Source organism: Poecile atricapillus, chromosome 1 (genome assembly GCF_030490865.1).
Source record: "Poecile atricapillus isolate bPoeAtr1 chromosome 1, bPoeAtr1.hap1, whole genome shotgun sequence".
Classification (NCBI taxonomy): Eukaryota; Metazoa; Chordata; class Aves; order Passeriformes; family Paridae; genus Poecile; species Poecile atricapillus.
The window spans coordinates 8929209-8950914 of record NC_081249.1 but is presented as its reverse complement, the minus strand read 5'-3'; the positions used below and the strand labels follow the sequence as shown (position 1 = coordinate 8950914).

The window sequence follows — 21706 nt, the reverse complement described above, 5'->3', positions numbered from 1 at the left end:
AGGGAGGTGAATATTTTAATCCCTCTAAGTGTAAAGATTTGCATTAATCTTTGTCTGTAAAACAAAGGAGAAAGAAAATTCAAGATCAAGACAGGTAAAATTTCTCAGTAGTGTCCTAAAGTATTCTCCTATGCACTAGGCTCTGCTGTGATTAAAGCTGTATATCTGAGCACTCCCCAGTTCTCTAAACTAGTGGATATACAATCTGGGAGACTCCAAAGCTCTTTGTTCATTAGCATTTTATCTCTGAATTGCATTGCATTAATAAATACTTGTCCAGCATGAAATATTGAATTCCAGGAGAAGGTAATATGGAGGAACTTAAATTTCCCACAGGGCAGATGGATATGAAGGGAGAGGGTAGGAATTTATGGCAGGGTAAAATCTGAAACGTTTTTGTAATGGCCACCATTTGGATTAGACAGAGGATTGTAGTGTCAAATGGGCTTCTAGCAGAGTGAGATGGAGAAGTTTGGGGTTTTTTAGAGCACTAATTTATCATATAGCTGTACTTGTGAGTGGTGTATAGCTGTTTCCCTCATACATATGTAAGAGAATGAACAGGGTATGTTACCAACATCATAACCAAGCATTCATATTTTACAGTCCCAGCTGGGACTGAATGAATATTTTATGAACTGAAAAGGTAGTTTGGGTTCACTTGGCACAGTTCACATGGCAGATGATTGGGAGCTGGCCTCAATTTGAGCTGTAAGGTTTGCAGTGAGTGAGAAAGGAATCGAAGGCAGTAGGTGTGTGTGCTTCCACATACACTGCTGCAGAACCTGGTCTTGAAAATTCTCACTGAGGCTGCCAATTTTATATAAAATACCATAAAAATAATAGACATAATGACTCAAACTCATGTTTTCTGTCAGCTGGTCAGCTGTAGGTGTGATTACACCCTAATTCTGGCCAAAGAATTGATTTACTTTCACCAGGAACAAGCAGCAATGGTGATGCTTGCCCTTGCTTCATAACCTGTACAAGGGTGGGGAATAAACAGTCTTTTGAGAGAGAACAAGCACTGACCCAAATCTGAATCAGCTCTATTAATCAAGTAATGAAAAGTGCCTGAAAGCAAACTGTATTTCCATTTTTCAGTGGAAAAATGTAAAATATAGGGAGGTGGGGTTGATTTGCAGTATTTTCATTGTTTGACCACTTCAGTGAGAAATCAATCATTTGAAAAACATGAGTTATTAGAAACTCTCAGCTAGCTTTCAATTAATGGAGAATAAGAATATGGAAAAAAAATTTCTTCTAATGTTTCAGGTGAGTTATGTTATATATTTTAAACTGCTGTTGAATTTGATCATTCTGACAACATTCTCCATAGAATGCAGAACCCTCCTCAAAGAAGAAATATTAATTCATCTCCCTTATAGAGAATAAAAAGAACAGCAATGGTTCAGCATATACCTGTGAGCAGAAAAAATGTGCTGCACTTTCTGAGGGTGTGAAGAAAACAATGTCTAAAGGAATTATTCTGGAGTGATTAAATAATTGTAAAAGATGTGAAAATTATTATTTTATCTTGGTTGTTTTGTTTACCTTTGTCTCATTTTCCAAATGGGTTCCTGCACTTATTCAGTACACCAGAAATTTTAAACAGCCAGTGTGCCTATGGGTGTATGTGTTTGACAAACATAAATAAAATTTATATAAAATATAAAATTTATATTACAAATTTATAACTAAAATTTTATTTAAAGTTTGTTCATAGTTCTAATTGCAATCCTTGCATTCCTTGCAATAAATACATAAAAGCATGACATATCATTCTTGCTTCAGCCATTACTCAGTGATGTTAAAAAAGTCAAATATGCAACTGAAAGTGGTAGATTTATATCTTGTTTGAAAAAGCTCAATATCAAGCCAGAGGAATTCAAATAAGCCCTAGTTTGACTTGCAAAAAATAAAATGTCACTTTCGTGTATCTCAATAATATTTCACTTTAAATTTAGAGATATTGTTGCTCTTTATCATGGGAAATTAAAATATAATAAAATCACAGCAAGATTTCAGAATATTTTTCACCTGAGCAGCCGTCAGGTCCCGTGAGGGAGGTCCTGGGCCTCCTGCTCTGGGTATCAAAATGTTGAATCTGGAGAGGATAGGCCTGGACTGCCTCCTCTGGGACAGCTGATGTTGGGGATAACCTTGGATTAAATTAAGGCAAAACAATGCCAAACAACCAATTAGAAAATTTTAGCTATGGAAGCAGCAATTTAAACTTTTAAACCTTATGATAGGTTGAACAGTCCACATCAGCAACAACTTAAAATTTCTGAACAGCCTGCAGCATCATGGAGTTAAACTCCATTGAACAGACTGTAACAGCAGCACATTAAACTTTTAAGGTGAGGAAGAAATGAAGAAGGAAAAATATGAAAATTAGAGGTAAAGGATCCATGTCACTACCCAGGGTTCCAGCACCATCTCTGGTGTGGTTCCTGTGGATGGTGGGTGCACACACAGCCCCCCTCAGTAGTGCTATTTACCAAACAGTCCTCATGCAGGCACATTTTGTTATTCTCAAACTTTTCAGAAAGTTTGGGCTGTTTCATAGTTTCAATTCCCCTGTCAGAGACACAACTGCAATGCTCTCCAAATCTGGTTTTAGAGACAGTTACCCAAGGTAAGGAAGGTGGTCTCAAAAAAGCACTATTCTGCCTCCAAGACCCCCTTTCTTAACATCACCTTAACTCATTGGCATGGTAACATTCCTTTTCTCCTCTGCCCAGTGTTTGAGACCTGAGCTCTTTCAGGTTTACATTAACTCTTTCAGGATTTCAGCCTCTCACAGCAGCTCTCCTCTTTAGGAGGAAAACTACATCCTACTCTCCCTACCCTGAAACTGAAAAATTGCCACAGACACTGAAAGCACACAGCAAACCCTTGGCTAAGGCAAGAACTGAGATGAGATTCTCCAATTTGTGAATCTGTGTTCCAACCACCTGGTTAGGTAACTTTTATTCCAGGAGCAAATATTCAATCTCTATTATGTGCAGTACAATCTAGGAAACAACAAACAGAGGGCTGAAACCTATTGTTTTAGGCACTCTGACAACACAAGCCAAAAATACAGTATAGCAGGAGGAAATAGAAGATGGAAGAGCAGTGCACAGGAGCATATTTGTTTCTTCTGAGGGCATTTTTCCTTGGTTTGCCACATATCCTGACAATACTACAGCCTTAAATGAATTTGAAAGACTTAAAGTGTGTTTGGACAAACTTCGGTTGATGAAATAATGACTGAAAGTAATCAGCAGCCACACAGAAGACACACAATGGTTTGGGGTTTTTTTACTTAGATACATACATACAAAGATATAAGGAAAATGACTCAAGTTGTCAAATGAGAATCAGGTTAGGATTTGCATTGAGCCTACTTATCACATTAGACTGCTACAATAGAATCACAGACTCAAGAAATCGTTTAGGTTGGAAAAGCCCCTAAGGTCCAACTGTTAACCGAGGACTCCCAAGTCCAGCAGTACACCACGTCCCTAAGTGAAATATCTACATGTATTTGTATTTTACCTTCAGGGATGGTGACTCAGCCTCTTCCCTGGGTTCTTCCTCTTGTAATGTTTGACAACACTTTTGGTGAAGAAAATTTTCCTGAAATCCAATCTAAACCTCCCCTAGCAGAACTTGAGGCCATTTAATTTTGTCCAGTTGCCTGTCACTTTGGAGAAGATACCACATCCCATCTGCCTAAAACCTCCTTATAGGTAATTGTAGAGAGTGACAAGATCTCCCCCAAGCCCCTATTTCTCCAGGCTTGACACCCCCAGCTCCCTCAGTCACTCCTCAGAAAACAGGACTGGCCCCAAAGCTGAGCCCTGGGAACACCCCTGGTTTCTGTCCCCAGCTGGATGTGGCTCCAGTCCCCACCTCTCTCTGGGCCTGGCCCCACAGCCCATGTTCTACCCAGCAAAGAGCACACCCACCCAAGCCATGAGACATCTCCAGGAGAATGTTTCGGGAAATGGAGTCAAAGGCTTTAATAAACTCCAGGGTATCTGGACCCACAAACTCTCCCTCATCTGCTGAGTGAGCCATCTTGTCCTGGGAGCGGATCAGGATAGTGTAGCAGGCCTTACATCAAGTACTTCAGGACTTCCTCCTCCTCCTTTGTCACTGTTTCTCCCCATCCATTAAAGGCTGGAGATTCTCCTGAGCCTTCCTTTTGTCACCAATGTACTTATGGAAACAGTTGTTATCATCACTTAGGGCACTTTTAGGGCCACATTGACTTAGAGTCAGGCTTTAGCCCTTCTGATTTTCTCCCTGCACGAACCCATGAAGGTTGTGCAGTGCTCCTGAGTAGCTGCCCCTTCCTCAAAGGTCATAAACTCCCTGGTTGCATATGAATTCCACCTGAGTTCCATCCAAGGGCACAGCTGGCTGTCGGGGTGTGGCCATGGAGCCCTGGTGTCTGTGACATCAGAGGGGACACGTCCCCAGGTGCTGTGGCTGCGGTGCCAGCGCTGCAGTGCGGCTCGAGGCAGCGGCCAGTGCGGCTGGCAGGGCCAAGGCTGGGCTGAGCGAGGGCCAGGCCAGGAGCACCAGCACCTGGGGAGCTTCCAGGGCTGGGGAGAGCGTGCAGAGGGTGCAGAAAACACCTTGGGCGAGGCAGGTGCCACCATTGGGGCGAGTGCCCTGTCCCCGGGCCCTACATTTCCTGGCCCTACTGCCCCAGCCACCCTCTCCCTGCTACCCAACCCCACTGAGCCCCTTCTCTCCCTCCTCCTCCCCCAGACCATGGCTGGAAAGATCACCAAAATCCTGCTGGTGTTGGCTGTCCTCCATTATGCACTGAGGGCAGGTGCCCAGGCAGCGCAGACCACGGCAGAGGTCCTGACACAGCGTGAGGAACAGCAGGGCCAGATGAGTTGGCTGGTGAGAAAGATTGTAAATCACTCAAGTGATGGGCAGCTGGGAATAACTCCTGCTCAGTCTGTGAACAGCAGGGCAGTCATCCTCTAGCGTGGGCTGAGTTTAACAGTGCCTGCATCCTGCTGGGGTGCCTCTGCCCAGCTGCTGTTTCCTGCCTGCTCCTCATCTCTCTTTTCCAGTTCAGGGTACATGGAGAACAACTGGCCTTACTCTAAAGACCGAGGCAAAGAAGGCATTAAACACCTCAGTCTCTTCCTCATCCTATCTTATTATATTTCACCTCCATCCAGTAAAGGATGGAGATTCTCCTTAGCCCTCCTTTTTGTTGCCAATGGACTTATAAAAACATTTTTTATTCTCTTATATGGTAGTTAATAAATAATCAGATTAAGTTCTATTTGGGCTTTGGCCCTTCTGATTTTCTCTCTGCACAACCCCAAGACAGCTGTGCAGTGCTCCTGCAGTGGCTGCCCCTTCTTCCAAAGGTCATAAAGTCTCTGGGTCCATGTGAATTCCATCCAAAACCCCAGCTGACTGGACAGGGTGTGGCTGTGGGGCTCCAGTCTCTCTGACATGAGAGGAGGACACATCCCCAGATACCCAATGGCAGTGCCACTTGAGGCAGCAGTGAGTGGGGCAGGCTGGGGGAAGGCTGGGTTGAGTGACAGACAAGAAACACCAGCATGCAGGGGAATTTCTCAGGCTGAGGAAAGGGTGCAGGGGCTATGGAGATAGTTTTGGGAAGGGCAGGTGCAGCAGTGTCGAAGGCTGCCAGCTATAGCCAGTGCCTATGGGGATGTGCCTCCATCCTCAAGGAGTTCCTCAACCTTCTCCTGGCTGCCACCAGGCTCCTGCACTTCTTCTCCCACCCATCCCTGGGTCCTTCATATCCTGGCCCCACTGCTCCAGCCATCATCTCTCCATCACCTAGTCCTATTGAGCCCCTTCTCTCCCTCATCCTCCTCCTCCAGGCCATGGCTGGAAGCATCACCCAAATCCTGACGGCAGCAGGAATCTTCCAATATGCAGTGAGTGCTGATCTCCCAGCAGTGAAGGTCACAGAAGAGCTCCTGAGGCAGCATGAGGAGCGGCACAGCCAGGAGATGGCCAGACTGCAGAAGATGAAAGAGAGGATGCAGGAACAGAGCAGACCCACCCAGGAAAGTGTGCTCTACTCAGCCTGCCAGCAGTGGTGGTTCTGGAACTGTGTTGAAATGATCCTCACGCTTTTTGGGATCTACTGGCTGCCCAGTAAGAAGAGAGCTGGTTCTGGCAGTGGCAGCCAGGAGGAAACCACCTGCAGTGCCCAGGAGCAAGATGGCAGAGAACTGGGAGAACAAGACCTAGGATAAGGTAGGGACCTCCAGTGCTTTTGCCTTGTCCTCCCCACAAACAGCATTCTGAGAGCTGCATCCAGCCATGGGAGCTGGCAGCACCTGTGAAGTCCTGAGCTTCTGCAAAGGCATCAACCACCTGCTGCTCATGCCCAAGACCAACCACCGTGCACTTTTTTCACCAGAGCCAGGCACTGGGGGAGATCTGCTGATACCACTGCAGCCATGGGGACCAGCAGTCCGTGCCGTGCTTCCTCCTCTCCCACCTGAGGAGGCAAACAGAGTCCAAATCCCTGCTTCCTGCACAGCCTCTGAAAATGGTCCCAGCTATGATGCTCCCCCTGCCAGGAGATGCAGAAGAGATTTCCCCCTTGTCCATCTGTTAATAAAATTGCTGATTTGCTTTGAGAAATCCTTTATCTGTGAGGGTCTGGGCAAGACTGTGTTGGGGGATGGCTCCACCTCCCCTCTGTTACAAAGAGATGAAGTTTGTGGTCCTGTTGATGTTTGCAATGGTCACACTTGTGCTTAAGTACTCGGTACCTCCCTGTCTTCCCTCCTCCTGGTGTTCTTGCCATCTTCTCCTCCCAGCATCCTTTCCCATGTCTTGGAATACCTCTGAACTTGCTTCAAAAGATTTTGCTGAAATCAGCAGTTCCATCATAGGGTCTTTTCCTCAAGCTCTTCTTTATAGGACAGCTGTTCCATAAACTGGAAATGGCCTGTGGAGGCCATTGTGTCACCTATTTCTGACCATCAGATCCTGACACACAGCTGGAGGCTCAGTCACCTCTGGACACAGTTTGATGGGTGCTGGGAGACAGTCTTGTGCACATAGACCTTCTGCTTTTCTCCCTGCACTCCCCTTCCAGGGTGGGAGCATTGTCTGTGTCTCCCAGGCCGCTGAGAAGTCACTCCTGGCACAGGCAGAGCGGTGTCTTTGGCCCAGGTGTCCAAGCCTGGCAGTGGTGGAGCTGCAGGGGAGGCCTGTGAGAAAAGGGAAAGTGCTGCAAGGGGGAGTGAGGAGGGAGGAAAGAACTGTGAGGAACAGTGAGGAGGAAGAATCAGTAATAAAAATGTCATTTCCAAATAAATGCTTTTAGGACTAAACTGACATGGCAATCAAGTATTAGCTTTTCATGTATTTGTTATAATTTTACACCTTTATAGTTTCATGTGTCAAGGGACCTAAGTATGGTCTCATGGTCATTTTCATGGATGTCAGCCCTGAAAGCAGGCATACCAGTTCCCTGTTAACTATTCTTACAGGTAAACTAAACAATAAAATTAAAAGCATTTTCATTCTTATCCCCACTAAACAGCAAATGTCAAGACATCCAGAGTTTGTATGCATAATTGAGAGCATTTCACATATCAGGCTGTAAAAAAATACAGTATGTATTTTTAAATCTGGGAGAGTGTCACTACCCTATAACATCATTTGTATTTTTATTAAGATGCCTCAAAGGAAAGAAAAACAGAGAACCCTGGACAAAAGGATCAAATGCATCCTAAGCAAGTTTACTGACAATTCAGAACTGAGAGGAGTGGCCAATCCACCTGAAGAGGATTTCTGTGAGACCTTCATAGGCTGGTTAGTGAAGCAGAGAGAAAATGAGGTTCAACAAGGGCACAAGTAGGGTCCAACACCTGAGAAGAATAGCCCCAAGTACCAACACAGATTGGGGGCTGACCTGTGGGAGAGCAGCTCTGCAGAGAAGGACCAGCAATTTCACTGACCATGAACTGCCAGTGTGTCCTTGCAGCCAGGAGCAGCAGTGGGATCACAGAATGCACTGGGAGGAGCGTGGGCAGCAGGTCAGGGAGGGGATCCTTTCCTCTGCTCACACCTGGGGTGCTGTGTCCAGGTCTGGGCTCCTTGGCACAGGAGAGACACAGAACTATTGGAGATGGCCCAGCAGAGGCCACAACGATGAGGAAGGGTCTGGAGATCTCTCTTGTGAGGAGAGACTACAGGAGCTGGGCATGTTTGGTATGGGGAGGAGAAGACTGAGAGGGGGTGTCAGTAATGCATGTAAATATTTCAAAAGCAGGTGCCAAGAGGATGTGCCAGACTCTTTATAGTGGTCCAGTGACAGAATGAGGAGCAATGGCCATAAAATAAAACACAAGGAGTTCTACCTCAACATGAGGAAGAAGTTTATGTCCAAGCTGGCAGGACACTGAAACAGGCTGCCCGGGATGGTCATGGAGTCTCCCTCTCTGGAGACATTCCAAACCCACCTGGATGCGTTCCTGGGTCACCTGCTCCAGGTGACACAGCTTTGGGCAGGAGGGCTGGACTGGGTGATTTCCAGAGGTCCCTTCTAACCCTAACAATTCTTTGACTCAGTGAACTTTATAATATAACTTATATTCTGTGAAATTTATAAGAAACTGCTTGTGTATGCAAATGTCAAAGGGAAGCATAAAACGTAACATGTAAATCATCTTTTTTCCCCCTCTTTGTTGCTTTTTCTTTCCCTGTTCCCTCGTCTCTTCCTCTTCCCCAGTTCTCTGGGTCTCTGAGGGCAGTACCGGGAATGCTCCAGGTCTCCATTTCCCGAAGGAACAGCCGGGATTTCCCGGGACACGAGGAATGAATTTCCAGGAGCCATGGCGGGGCCTGCCCGCCAGGGGTCGCCCTTGCACCAGGGCCTGAGGCCGCCGTGAGGGGACGGGCGGGAAAACCCCCGCCGATTCCCTTCAAATGACGCTTTCTGCGACCATAAATATTGCTGAATAATCGTCCCTTCGTTAAAGAAGACTGTTTTAATGTAGTTTCTCCATTTTGAAATTATGATTTTCCTTGAAAGGACATAATTTGCTGATTAGAGATATGTTTGTTTAGCTGCGGTGCCTCAAGCTTCAAATTTGATTGCGCTCATTTTAATCACATAACTGATCTTATTTTCAGTAGCACGGAGTTGTTTGTTCCAAATACATTTAGGAATTCTTATCTCAGTTATGTCACATGCTGGAAGGGATATTATTAATTCCTAAAATCATAAAACCCCAACTTACACAGAAGAGAAAGAGCTGGAAGGAAGCATCTTTTGAATTTATTTAAACAAAAAGGGCTGCATTTTAAGTCTTTAATCCTGCTTATGCTGCCCTAAGGGACAGGCTCCAAAACCACACATGATCCTTTTGCCTCTGATGTGAAATACCTGTCAAATGTCACACACTGAGTGTCACACGGATACACTTGGCTCATGTCATGTTGCCCCTACCCATGGCTACATGTCTTTTGTCTGCCATGTTTTACCATGTCTTCCTTCTTTCTAGATGTAACCCATCCCCAGAAACTGCCAGCTGCTCCAGCTGCCGTCCTTTATTCTTCCACACTACATGAAAAAGGAGGAGAAAACAAGTGGCACTTCACAGCCCAATTTCCTGACTCCTGTCCTGTACCACCCCTTCTGCCCTGTGATCAGAGTGCCTGCTTGTCCTCTGCTTGGAACTCTTTGGGAGAAGAAAAACCTGAGCTTTCTCAGGTTTGCTTTGCTGCAAGGCAAGCATCAAAGAGGGTAAACATACAAAAAAAGTGTTGGAGTCAGAGGCACCGAGAGTGTGCCCTTATCTCTGACACCTGGCTCTGACATCCAAGAAAGCACTGAATTTCATATCACACAGTGAAAACAACTGTTAAGTGTGTAAATTAGAGAGTTTCTTAAGTCACTGGGTGAAAAAGTTAAAGTTTGGAGTTTAAACTAGTTTAGAGAATAGAAGACAAGATGGAGGATTCAGGGTGTTGTCTCTTGTCCTTTCTTCTTCATCTTCTTCTTCTAGAGGTTTTTGAGTAGTAGTAGGTGATTGGATAGAAAATGCCAGAGTGCAGCACACAGGTGTTGGGTCATTGGGTCACTAAGAAAAATAATTTACTTGGCATCTGTTAATTGGGTAAATAGACATAAAAAAGACCTTGAAGAAGATCCTTGTTAGCCATTTTGCTTTCTATCTTAGTGCACGTAACTCCTTGTACTTTGCATATATGTAATATAGATAAAAGAAGAATAACCAACCAAGTCCAAACAAGAGAAAACTGTCTCTCTCTCATCAAACTCAGTCCAAGGGAGAAAAGAGCCCAACCACGAATGTCCTATCGAGACAAAAAAGCAAGGCAGGGAGAGGTTTTGGTGATGGAAGAAATTGCACCTGGCAAGTCACATTTAATAGAATTTGTCTTCCTTCTGCAGCATGCTCAAGACACAGATGGATTTTCAGCAACCTTCATTTTCAGCCAAGGATTAAAGTGGGACCTACAAAGAAATAATTAATGTTAGAAACACATGTAATCATCTACCTCAACCTCACATGTTTAACAGTCATGTCTGTGGGCCATAAAGTGAGGAACAGGGATCCAAGGACATACAATGACAGCAGCAAAATGTTGCTCGAGTTCCACAGAGCTCCTTTCCCAGCCCACTTCCAGCCTGCCACTGAGTAGTGTCCATACTCTCCAGGATATGTGTGACAGAGATATGGGGCTGGAAGAGTAGGAGGTTCATTACCTTGTTCCAGAAGTTACTTAGGTGCTATTTTAGGAAGAGGTCATCACTGGGCCATAAAGTGCTTGGAAAATGTCCTCTCTCACCCTTTCTTGGTGGTAATGGCGAGGAGAATGCCAGTGGAAAATTCCTGTGCATAATGAGGTCACACATACTAGTTTTTCCATCTTTTTTAACTACCCAAGCAGTGAAAAGCAACTGGAGTGACTGTCAAGGCTGATCCAGACACAGCTCCAGGAAACATTCTGCAAGAATAGGACCTTGATGTAAACAGGAGCTCAGGATCTAAATGGGAGTCACTGAAAATATCAGACTGATCGCCTACTGAAATGGGGTTGTTCTAATCAGAAGAAATATTTGAAATCCTACTCCATCTCCTGAGCACAACAATGCCAAAATCCAAAGGTGGATATGGGAACGTGTGACACCCCAGCTGGGCCTTGGAGCCTCAGAACCAGCGTGGGCTGGAAGGTGAAGTGACATTAAAGAGAGGGAACAGTTTGTACACTGGCCAACACACAGAGGTTTAATTTCTCCCCGGTAGGTAACAAGCACTGACATCTGTGAAAGTCGCTGTGCAGTGAATAACAAACATCCAAATGTGGGGTATCCCGAGAGGCAGCCCCACCAGCACCAGCAGCTGCACTCCCAGCACAGAGCTGTCATTGCAGTGACTATTGACCGAGCCCAGCACCCCTTTAGAAGGAGAAGCCTCTCATTGAACTGTGCATTAGTGCCTGACTCGCAGAGCTGACGGCTTTGCTTCGTAATTTGGCTCTGACACAGGGAAATAGAGCAGCAAGAGAAGGCAGCAAATGCAGGCAAACCCTTCTAAACTAGCTGTGACTCTATAAAGTACTGTTAAACCTCTTCTTTGCATAAATGATAAAAACAACGCTGTGGCACAAAAAAGGCTGGCTTTACAAACAGCACGGGAAACCTGCAAGTAAACCAAACACTAAATAATCATACATAACTGGATTAATTTGGTTTTAATTATAACAGTAATAATAAAAGTAATAATCAGAGAAAGGAAGAGCTCCATTTTAAAATCATTTTCAGACTCACCACAAGTTTTATTTTCAAATTTCAGCCTATACATACGTACATGTATATGTGTATAAAATGTGTGTGTATAAATATTGCATACATATAATTTCCTTTATCTATATTGCCTTTTTCATCATTAAAGAATTTGAATCATCTGCCTTACACAGAGAAGTTTTAATAACCATGTTGGTACAGGAAATATAGTGTTTTTTCAGCCACTCACTAGTATCACTTTGTGAAGCCTTAAATGACTAAAAGTGTCCTTTAAACAGTCTTAATTCTGCTTACTTCAGACAAATCTCAATTTACAGAAAGCTGGAAGGGGGGAATCTTGTTCCTGAGCAGTATTGGTATGATGCACTCAAGCATGAGCTTTATATCAAGTCTATAAGCAATAATTCTGACCCATATGGCTTACTGAATCAGAGCCTAATTTTGTAATATCCCATCCAAATTTATATCCTAGCACCTGAACATTTTTCCTTATCCACCGGAATGTTTCCCTGCATAATTTATGAGGCTGTGAATTATTTTTATATATCCTCTGCCTCTATTTTTTAAAAAAAGACTGTTTGAAAACCAAACACTAGAAAAACAAAAATACTTAACAGTGTTTTGAAACAAACATAGACCATGATGTTGTGAACAGTACTAATGGCAGTGAGAGATTATTCACACACACAAGATAAATCCTAGATATAAATATTTCCTTGATCATAGCTTAAACATTTGAGGGTGCAAAAACAAAGAAATTTTTTTTTGTTCAAAGTCCAATAATAATACTTCACATTATTTTCACTTATAACTTAAAAATACCTATAAAACTTGCACCTACTAAAAAAACTCAAATCAGAGTACAGCACCTTTAATATTTCTGTTACCTCCCTGTTGGATGCTTAACAAGCAAAATAGCATAAACTGCTACAGATGGATCTTTAGCACAGTTTAGCAGAGCTCTATGCATCCCATCAGAGTAGTACAGAGCAGTGAAATGAAGACAGACGGTGCAATAAGTGCAAGAGCTGCAAATGAATGGGCACAGAAATTGATTTTGAAATGTTCTTGGCACTTTCCCAATAAAATATTATCACTGTATTTAAAGAGAAGCATTCCATGCATTGTTTCAGGATTACTAAGAATAAACTCTGGCCTCCTTAATTATTTTCTCTTCTGAGACCTATTTTCAGTTCAGCTGCAACATTTACATAAAAACCAAGCAAACTTCTATGGATTGTCAAAATTAAGGGGAATAAGAATTGTATTTGAGCACTGTGTCTAGTTCTGGGTTCCCCAGGACAGGAAAGATATGAAGCTACTGGAGAGAGTCCAGCAAAGGGTCACTATGATTTTAAAGAGCTGAAACACCTCTCCCACAAGGAAAGGCTGAGAAATCTGGGACTGCTTGGCCTGGAGAAGACTCAGGGAGGGAGACTCATCAGTGCAGAGAAACACCTGGAGGGAAAGTGAAAACAGGCCAGAGCCAGGATTTTCCAAGTATTGCCCACTGACAGCACAAGATGCAAAAGGCACAACTGAAACACAGTTCTGTCTGAACATCAGGAAACATTTTTCACTGTGAAGGTGTCTGAGCACTGGCACAGGTTGTCCAGGGATGTTGTGGAGTCTCTGTGCTCAGATATTCCAAAGCCACCCTGACACAGTTCTAGGTGACCTGCTTGAGAAGGGGAGGGGAGCTGGATCAGAGTGAGGCTGGACCACTTCCAACCTCAGCCATTCTGTCATTCTATACAGGATGCTCTTACCACTTAAAATGTGTCACTCAAAAAAAAAAAAAAATTCTTGACGAGACTGCACTATCTTGAATATCAATCTCATTCATTTTCAATGTTAGTTAAGCCAACTGTTTCATTCTTTGAGTGGACAAGAATTACACACACAGAGTCAGGTTATTTTATGCTTTCCTAGATTTGCAGCTGCAAGTGATAGTGCATCAGCATCCCCTGGAGAGCAGTCAGCATCCTGCAGATTTCTAAAAGCATCTAGACCAGGCTGCTCTCAGGTGCACAAAGCTGGACCTGTGTGAATTTACATGATTCTGTGTTCCCTAACCCAGGCTGCTTATTTCTTAGGCAAAACTGAAAACAGCTGGGCTAGAAGGTTCTCAGGAAAAGTCTCATATTAAATTTTTCATTTTTGTAAACCAAACCTTGTCTTACAATTTTGTTAATTTGACAAAACAAAAACAAAACCAAACCAAACACAAAAAAAAAACAAAACAAAACAACACAACCCCAAACAAAAAATAAAAAACACTCGCCAAAAGAAATCTATTATCAAACAAAAAAAAACACCCCACCAAAACAAACAATCGAGCAAACACCAAAACACTAGGGTGAAGTTTTGCTTATGGACAATGTTGTATTTGTGTGTGTCTGCATGTGTGTACACATCATGTAACACATGGCACTATGAAATATGTGTAACTAAGAGATCCAGACTGGATTAAAGCACGGCCAAGATGGAAATTTTAAAGAAGGTCAAATGCTGCACTAATTTTGATGAATCAGAAGTTGGAAATCTTCCATTTCCATTATCATGTATCTAACTTCCTTAGCATTGTTAAAGGATAACTTGTTTCTGCAGGTACTAGCTTCCTCAAGGACATAAAAAACATTATTATCATTATCATCATTAATTGTATGTAAGACTCCACAACATTTTCTTATCACACTCAGTGTTGCAGCCTGAAATCCCGGCAATCTGCATCATTCCTCAGTGCCTGTGGCTGTGCCCAAGGCCCAGACACTGTTCCCAGCTCCCTTCATCACCTCCGTGGGCCTCCTGGTGAGATCCCTGCCCTGGCAAGTAGCAGCATGGTTTGTTAATAAAAGTCTATTATTTCCATCACAGCAATTATTGAGATCAGCTAACACCAAGGCAATAGCAAAATGTACTAGTTGACTTCAGATATTGATTTTTGTTGCCGTACTTTGAATTGCTTCCAAATACCGGCTGTGACAAAAATCTTGCAATTTAAATCTTGGATATCACACTGACATCTATTGTAGAAAAGATGCACTTAAGGAAATTCAGAATTTACAATGTATGTTGTACTGACAGACTAATTAATGAGACAAAAAGAAGTATTTGGTTTAAATATCAACAATAGAGTGCCCAGTGGGATTCTTTGCTTCCTTACTCTATCAGACAATGCCAGAGCCGTGCAGAGAACTGCAGATGAACAACTGCTCTCTCAAGAATACAAGAGTACTTGTGTTCAGTAGAAATCACTTTGAGCATCAAAAAAAATGGGATAACCTGCTGGCCAAAGAAACTGTTAATTGTGACAGACATGCCTAAGAGCTCCACCATCCTGTTCATCTGAACAGGCTCGAGCCAAGGGAAAGAAAACCGGGGATAACAACGCCTATGGAAAAATGTTCCAGATAAGGATGAAGGTACTGCTATTTTAGAGTTTTACCAGTTAAGCCAAAACTCTGAATTTCAAATTTCCTGCTCTGCAGAAAGCCCTGGCGTTTGTGAACAGATGAAAAGTGATTCACTCATCACAGGTAGTTCTACATAAAGATACTGAAAAAAGCAGTATTCTCTTTAGAGACTCTGTAACAGCTGTTATGTTCCTACCTAAGCTGAAACCCTTACCAAATTATCCTACCTCTCCAAATAGAAAATGTGACGTTTTGTAATAAAAATCAAACAATCAAACCCCAGAAACTTCTAGTCTTGTCTCTTAAGGAAGAGACATGCATGACTGTCCAAGCACCTATTCAGCATTTCCTACTATCCCATAATTTCTCACGTTGGCCAATATCTACCATATCTGGTAATTAAGACAGTGTCTCAAAGAAATTCAATTCCTGTTAAATTACTACCCTTTATCAATCTGAGTACTAGACAAAACCTCAGCATGCTCTTGAAGCAAAAGGTAATTCAGTGCAGCACCAAAACTAATGTGTAATTTTCATTGTGATGAAATGGTAGTGTATGCACCAAACCTTAGGCTATGCAGAAATTTGGTTTGTATTATCAACCATACACAAGTAACAGGAGAAAAAGTTGACCCAGGAAAAGAGATTCTGTTGTGCAATGCCAAGAACATTTCATTTTCAAAACAGGTGTTCATATCACTGTCAAATTATCTTTACTGAACAGAAACCACAAAACCTTTTGGGCAGCTTTGTAAGTGGAGCCCATACAGAAGAGGATAGCTCAGTCTGAGAAATAAAAAAAATACTTATGGTAAAAAAACAGAATACATTGAGCAACCAGAAAGTGCTGGGGCAATTTGACTAACAAATAACAATGCCATGAAACCCTTAGAGGTTCCTCCACTGCATGACTACTGGTCAGACTATTCCAGATTTTGGCTACTAGTGTGGTCTCTACAGTGCAGTGATAATTCCATCCCTCACCCCACCTTTGCCCCAACGAACCCTCAACAGAGAATACTGGAAATATAAATACTTATTTTTTGACGTGGGCATGAAACGGCTCAGCCTGATTCATTCCTTTCCGCCAAATGCCCCAGGGCCAGTTACCCATCAAAAGTGAACTGACTGCAGGGCTGGGCTGTAAACCCAGAGCCTCTTGGATAGGAGTGCAGATTCCTGGGACAAAGCCTACCCAGGCAGTAAAGGAGCTAACTGCATAGCTGACCTGCAGCGGCAAAACTCTCTGGGAAGAGCAGCACTGGGCAGTAAAGAACCATGGCCTTATTTTGATAGGTAGGGTGGGAACTGAGTTTGGATTTAATAGCAGGTTTACTCAAACCAACCTTGAAAACCCTCTAGCACAACCCTACTGATGTGTTCACACTATTTAATACAATTCTGTTCACAGAATCACTGAGTTGGAAGAGACCATCAAGATCATCGAGTCCAACCCATGCCCTAACACCCCAACCAGATCATGGCACCCAGTGCCACATCCAGTCTTTTTTTAAACACATCCAGGGATGGTGACTCTACCATGTCCCTGGGCAAACCATTCCAATACTTTATAACCCTTTCTGTAAACAACTTTTTCCTAATATCCAGCCTATATTTCCCTTGGACCAGCTTGAGACTGTGTCCTCTGGTTCTGTCAGCTGCTGCCTGGAGAAAGAGACTGACCCTCACCTGACCACAGCCACCTTTCAGGAGTTGTAGAGAGTGATAAGGTCACCTCTGAGTCTCCTTTTCTCCAGGCTGAACAACCCCAGCTCCCTCAGCCGTTCCTCACAGGGTTTGTGTTCCAAACCCCTCACCAGCCTCGTTGCCTCCTCTGGACGTGCTCAAGCGTCTCAAGGTCCTTCCTGAACTGAGGGGCCAGAACTGGACACAGCACTCGAGGTGTGGCCTCACCAGTGCCAAGAACAGGGAGAATGACCTCCCTGCTCCTGCTGGCCACACCATTCCTGATCCAGGCCAGGAGCCATTGGCCTTCTTGGCCCCAGGGCACATTGCTGGCTCATGTTCAGTCAGCTGTCACCAGCACCCCCAGGTCCCTTTCTGCCTGGGCACTGTCCAGCCACAGCATCCCCAGCCTATAGCACTGCAGGGGTTATTGTGGCAAAAATATGGCAGCCTGTGTATGGAGCCCAATGGTCACCTTCAGCTCAGGAGAGATGTGGAATACTGGGTGAGAACAAACTGCAGCTACATGGTTATCCCAAAATCCTGAAGGCATACAAAACTGGTACATCACTAAAACGTATAAAAGACAAATGACAGATCAATCCATGAGGCCTTTGTTCAGAGATGCCTCCAGTCCCTACACAACAACTGAAGACAGACTATTTTGTTCTCTTGGAAATACCAGGCACCTGGATTCCCTGAATCCTGAAGTAGAAGTGAACCAGCATACATGAACAAGTAGACCAACAGGAGTCACTCTGAGCATGGGTTGAATTAGATCCTAAAGTTTCCTTAGGCTAGATCCCAAGCCTAAGGGAATCCTATTTATTCTATGATTAGACATTTTATCAATATGTACAACAACCAAATCTCCAGAATATGTCTTCTAGAGTGGTGGATTCTGAACAATCAAGGCTTCAGCTCCTTCCTCCATGCATCACACCAGAATCATATCCCTTTCTTGTAGGGATACTCTTTTCCTGGTCCTTGGCTTCTGGCATCAGATTTATAGAGCAAAGAGGAGGCACAGCATGCCCAAAGCAAACAAACCAAGGAGTTGCAGAAGTGCAGAGGAGTGAGAGGGGGAAATTCACATTTTTTGTCTAGCTGAAGACCCATATTTGAGGCCCACTTTTACTCCGGGACGGAAGAGGAGGGCAAATCTCAAATGATCTGGTGAGAAACACATGAACTACACCTGAGAATAGGCACTGCTTCTCCAGTTGTATTAGGACTGCACTTTTGCTTGTTTGAGAGAAAAAGATACAGAGCACAACCTGAAAGCACAAACCTTTTGTACATGAACACATAAGCAGTTTAAGACTCAGTGGGTTTGCAGCTACAAGAAGCATGTGTTTTTTCAATGTATCTCTCCCTTTGGCTTTGGTGGTTTAATACTCATACAAAAGAAATATAGCAGAAACTGTCATCCTCATTTCTTGCCTGATTGCTGTGTGGCAATTGGTAAGCTCTCTTTATTTCAACAGAAGACTCCCCAGAGCACAGAAGGTGCTCCTTCTTGGCATGTCATTACTGACTTCCTTTTGACACTCAGGCAGAAATGTTGCTAACTCCACTCATTTTCTTATAAAGTCTGTATTTTTCTTAAATTCTTTGCCGCTACAACTGGCAGAGATCCAGTTCCCTTGCTGAGGTCCTCAAAGTGAGACAGCCTTTTTAATTTGAAAAGACTGAATAGATGAAGCAAGCACCCCAAAAAATGTAAAACAAATTATGTCAGAATAAAAAATAAAACTCCCAAATTTTAACTTAAAAAAAGCATTTAGGGAATACACTTTTCTAGAACCAACAGAAATTATCCTGGAAAATCTTTAGCTACACTGTCAACCCTATCAATGGGCACCAACAGAAGCCAGTTTATGACAGAAAACAACATTAATGAGATGTCCTAGCCATTTGCAGGGCATTTTCACATTTTCAGTGCTCTGGACTGCCAAGGTCTGTGTGCTAGAAACCACATATGGTACAATTGTGAATAAGTCAGAAAACAGGGCTCTAAGGAACACAGTACCAACACACACTAGTATGTGGGTATCTGGAATGTAAAATGGCAAAATGGCACTGAAGAGAAGTGAAGAAACCAAAATCAGAGGATGGAAGCAAATATCTCTCTGAGCAGGTCATAAGCCCCATAAAAAAGAAGGAAAGAGAAAGAGCAGATCAGTTGAATGAAAAAGAGGGTGTGAAAATGCAAGTGAGGAACTGCACAGGGTTGAAGGTACTTGGATGAAACAAGTAGCCAGCACGAAGCTGAGAGAAGCCAGCCACAACTTCAGAAAGGTCTTTCAGCATCCAAAGAACAGTGCTCTGGTGCTTGCAACTGCTGTGCCAGCTGCTGGTTACTGCCTGGAGCCTCCAGCAAGCTGTACCTTCCACCTCTCCTTGGGAAGGCCCTCAATAACTGTGTCTGCACGTCCAGAGAAAGTACCAGAGATTACCAGGCACCCATAAGCCACAGATCTTTGATGAGAAATTCACTTATGGTGCAGAAGTTCACTCCATCAGTGGCAGAAGTGACAACTGTGTATTTGTATAATGAAAGAGGTACTCTTAATCTGTACTTCAAGATTTTCTTTTTTTTTTTTTTTTTCCCTTTTTCTTTTAAGTGGAATCTATTCACTGACCTAAATTTTCTGTTCCTCATAAGCTCTGCTTGGCTCATGCATGAAGGAAAGGGGCCAAAGATGGCCTTGTGCCACCGCTGGTCTGCTGGGGACTTGCGTAGCTCCCATGTAAATTGGCCTCGGGCTGCCCTCGTTTGGATTTGGCTCCATCCTTCAGCTTTGGCTGCAGCAGCCCCCGAGGGGCCTTTCCTCAGCCAGGAATAACTCAGCAGCTCTCCGGCCACCCTTCCAGCCCCTGGATCTCTCCAGCAGACCCAGCATTCATCCCAGAGCCAAATGGCAGCGTCCCTGATAGCAGCGGGGCGGGGGAGGATGAGGAAAACCCAATTAACCCTTTTTCCTCGGGGATGCACAGACGGGGGTCGGGCAAAGGCGGTGCACCGGCTTTCCTGTGTGAAGGAAGAGCTCCACGGCAGGACGAGCCGGACACCCGAACCGGGTCGGTCCCTCGCGTGTCTTAGCCCGGCGGTCCGGAGATCCGGGTCCGCCACAGCCACCCCGGGCGGCCACCGAGGAGCGCTCGCCGAGCGCAGGTGGGGCAGTGGCGGCGGGCGAGGAGCGCTGGGCGGGCACTGAGCGCCCTGTGCCGGACCCGGACCGGCTCCGCCGGGGTTCCCGGTGGGCATCGCCCATCGCCCCGGCATCGCCCATCGCTCTCGCCCCCGCCTCGGCAGCAGCGCCTCGCCCGCCCCGTCCGGCAGCGGGAGCGCCCCTTTCCCGCCTCTCCGCTGCCTCCCCGCCCGCCTTCCCCGCGCTCCCTCCGCCCCCTCGGCCGGCAGCTCCCGCCCGCCGCTCCCCGCTGCGCAGAGCGGCCGCGCCGGCGGGGGATGGAGAGCCAGCGCTGCTTCGCCAACCGCTTCGATGACTACCCGGGCAGCCCCGCGGCGGCGCCGGACAGGGAGGCGGCGGTGCCGCTGGTGACGGCCACCATCGAGCGCATCCTGCGGGAGCTGCCGCCCCTGGGCGGCCCCCGCGGCTGCCCGGGCGGGCTGTACGGCGGCGTGGCCGGCGTGGCCTACATGCTGTACCACGTCGCGCAGTGCCCGCTGTTCGCGCCGTCGCGGGACTCGTACCTGCGGGCCGCCCGCCGCGTCGTGGACGCCTGCCTGCGCTACCAGGAGGGATGCGGCGAGGCCGACCCCGACACCCGCGCCGCCTTCCTGCTGGGCGGCGCCGGGGTGTACGCGGTGGCCGCGCTGGTCTACCGCGCCCTGGGGCTGCCCGACTACGCGCGGCCGCTGGGCAAGTTCAGGGAGCTGAGCGAGGTGTGCGCCCCGCTCTCCTTCCTCGAGTGCGGCTCCGACGAGCTGTTCGTGGGCCGCGCCGGGTACCTGTGCGCCGCGCTGGTGCTGAAGCAGCGGCTGGGCATGGAGGTAAGGGCGGGCCGGGGGCAGCGGGGGCGGTCACCGGGGCGGCTTTCCGCCGGGCAGGGACAGTGCCCCCGGTGCTAGAGGGGCACGCAGCCGAGCCGCGGCTGTCTGCAGCTTGCTCTTTCGATAAGCAGCTTCAGAGCCCCCGGGGAGCGAGTTCCCTGGTAGCTGTTCCTCCTCAGCGCTCCTCCCCGCAATGAGAAGATGCGGCTTTGGCCAGAGGGAACGGGATGGGGTCCCGGCTGTGGAGCGGTGCCCTGCATCCCGGGACACGCCGAAAGCATCAGCAGTTGGTTGCCGGGGGGTGAATTACTTGGCAGAAGCCACCCCGGGCTTTTCAAGAGTATTTCCGTAAAATGAAGTGGGTGAGAAAAGAAATAGCATGAATAAAACAGAGTGAGGAGCCCTGTAATACTAAGCAGTGCTGTGCTGTAATTTCTAAGCATGGAACCAGATTTTCAGAGGCATTTGGTCTTGCTAACCCCAGCATACAGACTTTTGGAATTCTGGCCGTGTATTTTTGTGCTTTTCATGAATGAGAGCAGGGATTTTTTGCTGTAAGCATGAGATGCGGTTATGGTTCAACACAGTGTTTGATTCAGTAGTCGGGACTTTACCCCAGGACATTGTCATTATCAGTACAGTTCAGCTGACAATTCAGAGCTTCCACTGATTATGGCATAATAACTATTGCAACTGATTGTGTTTGCTGTGGTGATTGTTACCAAGTGGTCAGTGTGGTATCTGAGCAGGCAGTTGGTAGATTTTTTTACCCCGTCCTCTTGTCAAGTC

General features: G+C 45.6%; 1 protein-coding gene across 1 annotated transcript in view; it reads left to right on the top strand.

Moving 5' to 3' along the window:
• Positions 1–20366: 20366 nt before the first annotated feature.
• Positions 20367–21706, top strand: part of LANCL3 (LanC like family member 3) — a 35771-nt gene continuing 34431 nt past the window's right edge. Inside the window, exon 1 of the mRNA XM_058829253.1 lies at positions 20367–20917. Coding sequence (XP_058685236.1) covers positions 20372–20917 — 546 coding nt within the window. The 5' untranslated portion in view covers positions 20367–20371. The remainder of the gene's footprint in view (positions 20918–21706) is intronic.